The 10,648-nt window shown below is 47.5% G+C and overlaps 1 protein-coding gene across 4 annotated transcripts in view; it reads right to left on the bottom strand.

Moving 5' to 3' along the window:
• WWC1 (WW and C2 domain containing 1) overlaps nt 1-10,648 on the bottom strand; it is a 99,531-nt gene that overhangs the window by 30,286 nt on the left and 58,597 nt on the right. For all 4 annotated transcript variants that reach the window (XM_021710792.1, XM_008054834.2, XM_021710795.1 and 1 more), the window contains exon 15: nt 530-682. In XM_021710792.1, coding sequence (XP_021566467.1) covers nt 530-682 — 153 coding nt within the window. The remainder of the gene's footprint in view (nt 1-529; nt 683-10,648) is intronic.

Here is a 10,648-nt window from a genome sequence, read left to right as displayed (position 1 = left end):
AATCCACTCACCTCAGCCTCCCAAGGCGCGGGATTACAGGCTGAGCCACCGAGCTCAGCTGGTTATTTTTTCTACATTATCCATGCTGGTCTCGAACTCCCGGACTCAAGCAATCCTTCTGCCTCAGCCTCCCAAAGTGCTAGGATTACAGATGTGAGCCATTGCACCTGGCTCCACTGCTTCTCATAGAAAGCTTCTGTTATGGACCTTCAACACAGTAGGAGCTCAATAATTAATTTTCTGCCTTCTACAGTTTTCTCCCCCCTTCTCCATTTCATTTCTAAAAAATCATGAAGGAAGGTTTTCATCAGGCACTTTAAGTGATTTTAGGTAGAGCAAAGCACAGGAGGAGGAAGCCCAGGTGCAGAAGAGAGCGTGTTGCAGAAGGGGAGCTATCAGCCCCTCAGCAGAGATCTTCCTTCCCCCTCCATGCCCCTCTGCTCCATTTTTTCCTCCTCTGGTGCCTGCCAGCCTCCCGTCTGGGAGACTTTTCCTTCCCACCATCCAGCACTGCCTGTGGGAAGCTCACCGTGCTTGCAGGCCCAGGGGTGGGGCCTATGGCCCCCGCTGGCTTGGGCTCCCTGCTCTGTTTCTTCAAGTATTTGTAGCTCAGTAGGTTATACCAGCGAGTCGACCTCTCCCCAGACCGGCAGACCTCAGCCAGGCTGATCTGGGCGCCTCCCTGTTGGGGATGGAAAAAAGGGGAGAATGAGCAGGGGTGACAAGGTGCTGGGGATGTGGTTCCTGGTGTGGAGAACACCACTCCAGGTAAGAGAGAGGCCTACTGAGAGGAAGAAAGGCCTAGCTAACATTTCCATTAACTCACTCATTCACTCATTGGTTTAATCATTTGGCAAACATCTTTACTGAGGACCTAGTCTACTGTTTTTTTTAAACTGTGACAAAAAAAAAAATCCTAATATAAGTTTATTCTCTTGCCTCAGCCTCCCAAAGTGCTAAGATTACAGGAGTGAACCAACATACCTAGCCACAGTTCTATTTTTAATTTTTTGAGAAATCATTATGCTGTTTTCCTTAGTACTTGCCCATTTAATAATCCCACCAACAATACACAAGAGCTCCAATATATCTAGATCTTCACCAACACTTGTTATTTTGCTTTTTTGATAGCCACCATCCTACTGAGTTTGAGGTGGTATCTCCCTGTGGTTTTGATTTGCATTGCTCTGCTGATTACTGCGTATTGGGGATCTTTTCAATATGCATGTTGGCTATTTGCATATTATCTTTGGAGAAATGTCTATTAACATTCTCTGTCCATTTTTAAACAGGGTTATTTGATTTTTCGTTGTTGAATACTCATCCTTTGTTAGTCCTGTTAAGCACTAGGTTCTGTATTAGGTACTAAGGAGAAGGATGGTCTCCTCATGGTCCCAGCTTCTAGGTGCTAACAGTCTCCCAGGGAACTCAGACACTGACAAGTAATTAATTACAAGTGAGGTGAAAAACTGCGTATCATTTCTCCTCTACCAAATCTGCAAAAATTAAAAAAATTGACAACATATGCTGTTAGTGAGCCTGTGGGGAAACAGGTGCGCTCTCACCTTACTCATGGGAATGTAAAATAGAAGAAACCCTGTGGAAAAAATTTTGCCTTATCTAAGGAAAGAAAAGATGTCTTTTACCCTTTGACCCAGCGATCCTCCTGGTAGGTGTTTATCCCACAGACACACTGCACAAGTACAAAATGATTCCCCAAACACGAGTCTTCATTCTGACCTTCTTTGCAATAGCAAAAGATTTTAAACAATACAAAGGTCCAGCAACAGGAGACTGGTTGAATAAACTATAATCGATTTTCACAGTGGAATATTATATAGCTATGGTAAAAATAAGGAGGATCTCTTTGTACTGCTACAGAGACAGCTCCAGCTATATATATTTGTAAATTTTATCTTTTTGTTGCCTTTAAACATTTTAAAATTAAACTAATTAATTATTGCTTGTTTTTTAAGAGACAGGGTCTTGCTCTGGCTAGAGTACAGTGGCACAATCATAGCTCATTGCAGCCTTGAACTTCTGGCCTCAAGGGATCTTTCCACCTCAGTCTCCAAAGTAGGTGAGACTATAGGTGGGCACCACCAGGCCTGGCTAGTTTTTCAAAAAAAAATTTTTTTTTCTCGAGAGACGGAGCCTTACTGTGGCACCCAGGCTGGTCTTGAACTCCTGGAATCAATCCATCCTCCCACCCTAGCCTACCAAACTGCTGGGATTATAGGCATGAGTCATTGTACCTGACCTCAGGCTATATTGTCAAGGGGGAAAAAGCATAGTGCAGAACATATGCTACTTTTTAATACAAGAAACAGAGGGATGGGGCTAGATATATTGTCTATCACACCATGTTTGAGATGCAAGGGAGAGCAAACGTGATCATATGTGAAAGAAGAAATGATGAAAAGACAAGACACTGCTTGAAGAGCTCACCTTCTTCACCTAGGTTAGGTGGGGACGCAGGCGGGGGAGAGCAGGATGCCTCCTAAGTAAACTTTTCTATACAATTTTTTCTTTGAATCGTGTAAATGAATCCCATATAATGAAAACAAAGTACAACAAAATAACCTAACAGAATATAAGCTCACAGAGAAATAAATTGTTTCAAGTGTCTTAATATTTTTTACTGTACATCCTTAGTCGAAAGGACTACAAAATATAGTTTTAATCAATCCTCAGAGGTCAAATTGTTCTAGCATAACCTATTTTGATGAGTCAGGACTGGGAAAGTGGTTTGCTCACCCTCCTCTAAAACACCTATGTTGATGGGTGGTGGGGATACCCAGACCCTGTACTGATGGCTGGTAGAAATACCAAAAACCGGCTGGGCACAGTGGCTCATGACTATAATCCCAGCACTTTGGGAGGCCAAGGCAGGAGGATTGCTTGTGTTCAGGAGTTCAAGACTAATGTGGGCAACATAATGAAGCTTCACCTCCAAAAAAAAGGAAAAAACTAGCTGAGCATGGTGGCGCACCTCTAGTCCCAGTTACTCAGGAGGCTGAGGAGGAAGGATTGCCTAAGCCCAGGAGGCCAAGGCTGTGGTGAACTATGATTATGCTACTGAACTCCAGCATAGGTGACAGAGTGAGATTCTGACTCAAAAACAACAGACAAACCCAGAAGCCAGTTTGCCAAGTGGGCCTGTAGCCAAGCAATGGCTTGGGATGGTGCACAAGATGAAGTTCTTCTGTCCACCTGGAATCCTTCTGTTTTTTGCTTCTACCAGGATGTACCAGAACAAGGCAGGGACTGTGCTATGTATGCATAGTACAGCAAATGTGGGGCAGTGCATGGTCATTTCTGGGAGAGCTGTGGTGAGTAGGGAGAGAACGCAAACATGATAACGATACTTCATGTGCTTGGCACCAGCTTCCTCATCTGAAAACAGGGAAAATGACTCCTGCCCACAGGGCTGTTGGGTGGATTAAAGAGTGCTAAATGCGTGACACATTTTAGGCACCCAGAACAAATATGCACAAACATACATATATTGCTCATTTATTCACTCATTGAATATTCCCTCAGCTCTCTGCAGATTCTGGAGCCACAGAAACATGTAGGATGGGATTCTTTTCCCAAAGGCTTGAGGTTTCCTGGGGAGACAGACAAATGTTGGACATTATAGTCCAGAACATGCCAGGCCATGTGTGGGGTACAAGGTAGAAGGAACATGATCGTGGCTTTGAGGTGTAACACCTCTACCAGATTGTTATTCTTTTTTAATTTTTAAGAAACATTTAGGCTCTGTCAACCAGGTTGGAGTGCAGTGGTGCCATCACAGCTAACTGCAACCTCAAATCCTTGGGCTCAAGGGATCCTCCTGCCTCAGCCTTCCAAGTAGCTGAGACTACAGGCACGCATCACCACTCCTGGCTAATGTTTTATTTTTGTGGAGACGAGGTCTCGCTATGTTGCCTGGGTTAGACTTGAACTCCTAGGTTCAAGCAATCCTCCTACCTAGGTTTCCCAAAGTGTGGGATTATAGGTGTGAGCCACCTTGCTTGGCCCCGGAATATTAATTCTAAAAGATACATTGTCTATTTGGGGCTGGCTCATCAGTGTGAATATTGCCTACATCTGTACACTAGAAATACTTTGAGGGCATTTATGCATTCATTCATTCATTTATTCAACACAAAAATTTGCTGAGAAGCCTCCATGTGCTAGGCAGTTTTCTGGATACTGGGGATATGGCAGGATTTTTTTTTTTTTTTTTGGAGTCTCACTCTGTTGCTCAGGCTGGAGTGCAGTGGCACACTCACAGCCACCGCAGCCTCGACCTGCTGAGCTCAGGTGATCCTTTCGCCTCAGCCTTCCAAGTAGCTGGAACTACAGGTGCTCGCTACCAAGACTGGCTAATTTTTTATTTATTGTAAAGACGAGGTCTCATCAAGTTGCCTGGCTGCTCTCGAACCTCTGAGCTCAGGCAATCCTCTTGCCTTGGCCTTCCAAAGGGCTGGGATTACAGGCTTGAGCTACTGCACCCAGTCTGATACAGCAGGATTTAATGAGCTTATATTCCAGTCTGGGGGAATCAAATAAACAACTCAATACATGAACTCCATAATGTGTTTCACGGAATCTAAGATGCCATCGATTAGAAAGTATACTATTATTTTATGCACCCCTAAGAAAGAAAAATAGCTGTGAATTAAACTATAACCTGTCATCTAGTATAAATTGCATCTTGATTTCAGAGATGATAAAATGTGAAAATAATGTGGGCCCTACAATCTATGAGATAAAGCGAAACATTAGGTGATAACAAGTGCTGTGAAGAAAAACACAGAGAAAGGGGCTGGAGGGGACAGTGTGGAGAGGGTCATGGGATTCCAAGAAGGGTGGAAGGAAGACCTCACTGAGAAGGTGATGTCTAAGTGACATCCAGGAGGAAGCCAGGGAGCAAGTCTTGCCCACAGAGTCTGGAAATTCCAGCCAAAGGGTATTGCAAGTGCAAAGGTCTGGAGGGGGACCAATTCAGGGAAGAAAGGGAGGCTGCACCAAGAGTTCTGGAGATCAAATCCCAGAGATAAGAAGGAACCTCAGAGGCGAGGCAAAGGGCCCAGGTGCTGGCTGCACCGGGGAGACAGAAGCCACCCTGAGGTTTTAGCAGAATGGCAGGCACTGATTTACATGTAAATAGGATCATCCTGGGAGAGAGGAAGGGAGAAAGGACAGAGGGGCAGGTGAGGAGATGGTGGCAGTCATCCAGGTGAGATATCGTGGCTTGGGTCAGGGAAGTGGTGAAGAGTGGTTGGAGTCTGGGGATGTTTGGAAGGTGAAGCTGAGAGGAGTCAAGGATGGCTCCAGGGTGTCTGGCCCGAACAATGAAGAATGAGGTTGCCAAGAGCTGAGACAGCAAAGACACAGGATGAAAGCTCAGGGGTCCTCTTGTGGTCATGTTAGTTTGAAATGCCTACTGTGGGGGACTTGGGGGTCCAGGTCTCGCTCGGTCACCCAGGCTGGAGTACAGTGGTGCAATCATGGCTCACTACAGCCTTGAACTCTTGGGCTCAAGCGCTCCTCCTGCCTTGGCCTCCCAAAGTGCTAGGATTACAGGTGAGTGCCACCACGCCCGGCAGAGATGTCTGCATGAAGTGTAAGAGAAGATACAGAATATACAGCAGAGACAAGAGATCAGAGAAGAGTGGAGAATCCTTGGCTGGAGCCAGATTCTCCCGCTGCAAACACTTGGATTCCCCGCTGCAAACACTTGGAATAGTGTTTGCAGCGGGGAGATAAAATGAGATCACCAAGGAAGTAACCTGAAAAGGGGAGGAGCAGGGACCCAGTCTTAGGGCCCTCCACCATACAGAGGTCAGGGAGAAATGGCAAAGGAGACGGAGAAGAAAGCCAGTGAAATGTAAGCCAGCGATGTGGAAGAACACTAGGTGAGCGAGGTGTGTAGAAAGCCACGCGAGGGCCAGGGATGCTGAAGGAGGTACATTTAGTGACTATGGCACATGTAGATGACCAGGAGAGAGAGGATGGAGCAGTGGTTGCTGAGGCTGGTAACCAGGAGCTCACTGATGACCACAAGGAGTACATCTTTGGTAGAATGATGAGGGCAAAGCCTGCTTGGACTGGGTTACAGAGAGAATGAGAACACCTCTTTTGAGTTTTGCTATAAAGAAAAGGAAAGAGTGGGTACGGTGGCTCATGCCTGTAGTCTCAGCATTTGGAGATGGAAGAGGGAGGATCACTTGAGGCCAAGAGTTTAAACCAGCCTGGGAAACATAGCGAGAGCTCATCTATTCAGAACATTAAGAAATTAGCTGGAGCCGGGATTGGTGGCTCAGCCTGTAATCCCACGCTTTGGGAGGCTGAGGTGAGTGGATTCCCTGAGCCCGCGGGTTCGAGACCCGCCTGGGCAACTTGGTGAGACCTCATCTCTACAATAAATAAAAAAAAAATTAGGTGGGCATGGTAGCACGTGCCTGTAGTTCCAGCTACTTGGAAGCCTGAGGCGGAAGGATTGCCAGAGCCCAGCAGGTCGAGGCTGCGGTGGCCAGGAGTGGCCACTGCACTCCAGTCTGGGTGACAGAGTGAGTCCAATTCAAAAAAAAAAAAAATTAGCTGGATGTGGTGGTGTGTTCCTGTAGTCCCAGCTACCAAGGAGGCTAAGGAGGGAGGTTTGCTTGAGCCCAGGAGTTAGACGCTGGGTAAGCTGTGATAGTGCCATTGTACTCCAGACTGAGCAATAGAGACCCCGAAAGACACAATGTAGGAGCTGGAGGTGGAAGTGGGGTACAATAAAGTTTTAGTTTCATTTAGTTTAGTTTTGAGCATGGAAGAAATTATAGTACACTGGTATGTAGACAGGCTAGATCCAGTTGAGGAGGGAAAATTGAAGACAAAGCAGAGAGTGGAATGGATGTTGGACAGTTGTCCTCCGGCGGGGGGAAGCCTCAGGAAGGACTGTGAAGGGTCTGCCCTCAGGACCTGGAGACGGAGCAGAACCCATGAGAACAGCTGGATATGGGGTAAGAGCTCTCTCTTGAGTCCCCCATTCTCCCTCGGAGAGAGAAGCAGCATGAATGAGTCACTGATGAGTGGGTGAGAAAAACAGTCTGGAGATACAGTCACATCGCTGGGCAGCAATTTTCAAATGACACCATACAGTAAGTCGTGTGCATTTTCTTGTAGTTGCACAGATAGAGAGGAGGAAGTTCATTGACAGGGCTGGGGTTTACCAAGTAAGATTGGTGAAGTAAGAGAGGGGCCAGGGAGCTGTCGTAATGGCTAATTGTGGGACATGGGATTCGGAAAGGGGCTGCCTTGACAGTATTTGCACCATGTGGCACTGAGTTCAGCAGTTGAGTAGTGGGTGACTAGGGCTCCCATGATACCACGCCAGGTAGACTGTTGCCTGTGATATTGGGGTGAGACAGGTTGTATATCCCTACCCCTACCCCCAGCCCCATAATCCAGGTCTGGATTATGAGGCACAGCAACCCCCTGAGAGGTGGCCTAGTGCAATGGCTACACATAGGAAAGTTGGAATCTGTGATCAAATCCAGGTTTCGCTACCTTCTCACTGGATAAGCTGGGCAGGTTACTTAGCCTTTTTGGGCCTTGATCCCTTACCTTCCTGGAGCCATCGTGAGGATTAAATGAGAAATGGCATGCAAAGGCCTTAGCCCAGTGGTAGACACACAGACACACTCAGTACGGATACTGTGGTTGCCTGCTGAGAACAGACTGGGGATTCCACACACCCAGCAATCAGGAAGCCTCTGCGTGGGAGCAGACAAGCCCTTTCTCCTCCTGCCTCCCTTCCTTTTCTCCTCCAGTCACCAAAACACGACAGCCTGCCACTCCACGTCCCCACCGCACTCGGGAAAGGAGGCTTCCCATTGGCCACAGGCAAAGACCAGCCACAGTGAGATGGGCGCTTTGGCTGCTGCCATGGCAACCAGCAATGACCAGACTTCAATTAGGAAGGAGGAATAAAAGGCACCCAATTAGGAGAAGAAAACAGGATTGAGCCTCTTCTCATTCAGGAATGCCCAGGCCTGAGGAAATGCTTCATTGGAGGAGCACGGGTTAGAAACGCTTTCTGCTCAGCCGTTCAGTGTCCACCATGCCTGTCAACCCCTCCAAGTCACCATCCCCACCTTGGAGGAGCCCTGTGCTGGCAAAGAGACAACACAGAAAGGCTGGCGTGTGCAGACTTCAGGGTGAATCTGACTGGGTTCAAATATAGCTTCTGCCACTTCCTGTGTGACCTTTCATTTCTTTGTGCCTCCGTTTCGCCGCTGGCACATAGTGTCTACTTTATAAGACTGGGGTGAGGCTCAATAGAGTTAATGAAGACCAGGTCTGGTGGTTCACACCTGTAATCCCAGCACTTTGTGAGGCTGAGGTGGGAGGACGGCTTGAGCCCAGGAGTTCGAGATCAGCCTGGGCAACATAGCAAAATCTCATCTCTATAAAAAATTAAAATTCAGCCGGGTGTGGTGGTGCACACCTGCAGCCCCAGCTACTCGGGATGTTGAGGCGGAAGGGTCACCTGAGCCCAGGAGGCTGAAGCTGCTGTGAGCCATGATCGTTATTATTGTGCCACTGTATTCCAGCCTGAGCGAAAGAGTGAGACCTGACTCAAAAAAAAAGAGCAAATTAATGTAAAAAACTTAGCTTAGTGTTTGCCACACACATTGCATCCTACTGACATGAGCTACTGCATTATTGTCAATAATGGCAACATAATGGTAATGATGCTCTTACATACACCAGATAAGGAGGAAAGTGATGGGGAGTGATGTCCAGGGAGCATACGGTGTGTGTAGATACTTCATTGCTTTATATCCTTGCTACACAAAATGTGATCCCAGACCACTAGCACTGGCATTCCCTGGGAGCTTGTTAGAAAGACTGAAGCTAGCCGGCCACGGCTCACGCCTGTAATCCCAGTACTTTGGGAGGTGGAGGTGAGAGGATTGCCTGAGTTCACGGATTTGAGACCAGCCTGGGCAACTTGGTGAGATCTCATCTCTAAAGTAAATCAAAAAATTAGCTGGGCGTGGTGGCACACGCCTGTAGTTTCAGCTACTTGGAAGGTTGAGAGGAAGGATCACCTGAGCCCAACAGGTCAAGGTTGTGGTGGCTGTAAGCGTGCCACTGCACTCTAGCCTGTGTGACAGAGTGAGACTCCAACTAAAAAAAAAAATTACAGAAGCTAACCGCCCGTAATCCCAGCACTATGGGAGGCAGAGGCGAGAGGACTGCCTGAGCCCACGGGTTTGAGACCAGCCTGGGCAACATGGGGAGACCTCGTCTCTATAATAAATCAAAAAATGAGCCAGGCATGGTGGCGTGTGTCTGTAGTTCCAGCTACTAGGAAGGCTGAGGTGGAAGGATGCCCTGAGTTCAGCAGGTCGAGTGCCACTGCACTCCAGCCTGGATGACAGAATGAGACTCCGATTCAAAAAAAAAAGAAAAAAAAAAAGAAAGAAATACAGAAGTTCAGGCCCCACCCTAGACTTGTGGAACCCTAATCTGCATTTGAGTCACAGGTCCAGGTAGCTCATGTGCATGTTAAGGTTTGAGAAGCGCTGCTCTGCACCTTGTTTAATCCCCAGAGACCCATCTTTGAGGCGGGCAGTGGGTCAAATTTCACACATAAGGAGACTGAGACAGGAGAACAGAATATGCTTGAGTGACACAGCTGGGAAGGGCAAGCCTGGTGACTCAGCCTTGGTGGCCCCACTACTCTATTAACAGAGAAGGGTTTCACAGCACAAGCCGATCCAGGCAAGGATGGAGAATAAAGAGGTTCCCACTCCAGGCAAGGTCTGTGGTTCACACCAGGAGAGAGGTGACCAGCCCACCGAGGCGGCAGTGACTGCCTCTCCAGCTCCCAGACATGGAGGTCAAGGGCAGGCTCAGAGAGACGTGCACATCTGTGCCTCTCCTCTGCACGTGCCTCATGTTTTCCTGTCACTTCAACTCGTTGTTTCCACAACCCTCATCACAGTTAACATGCTGGCCATCATGGTCAGCACCTTGTCTATTTGGTTCCCATGGAACCCTCAGTCCCCAACACTAGAGTAGCTGCATCTCAGGCTTCCAATAAGAGATCTGAGTGTCAGTCGAGTTACCTTATAGGCGTAATGCCCACGTTTGTGCTCCTTCATGCCCACAATTATCATTCAAATACTCTAATATCTATGGTTGGGCATGGTGGCTTACATCTGTAATCCCAGTACTTTGGAAGGCCGAAGGAGGATTGCTTGAGCCCAGGAGTTCCAGACCAACCTAGGACATAGCAAGACCCCATCTCTACAAAAATTTTTTTTAAAAATTAGCTGGAAATGGTGGCACACACCTGTAGTCCCAGCTACTCAGGAGGCTGAGATGGAAGGATCACCAGAGTCCAGGTGGATGAGGCTGCAGTGAGCCATTATCGTGACACTGCACTACAGCCTGGGACAGAGTGAGACCTATCTCAAAAAAAAAAATACTCTAACATCTAAACAGCATCAGGGTTAACAAAGCCCTTCATTTCTGTTAACTGATTTGTATGTCACAAGCCCTGAGTTAGCTATACATCCCCCCTTTTTTTTTTTGAGTTGGAGTCTCACTCTGTCACCCAGACTGGAGTGCAGTGGCTGCTCCTGGACACCGCAGC

This window comes from Carlito syrichta, unplaced genomic scaffold, assembly GCF_000164805.1.
Source record: "Carlito syrichta isolate Samal-C Ts95f unplaced genomic scaffold, Tarsius_syrichta-2.0.1 Scaffold301542, whole genome shotgun sequence".
Lineage (NCBI taxonomy): Eukaryota > Metazoa > Chordata > Mammalia > Primates > Tarsiidae > Carlito > Carlito syrichta.
The sequence above is the reverse complement of the archived record's forward strand: the minus strand, read 5'-3'. Positions and strand labels throughout refer to the sequence as shown.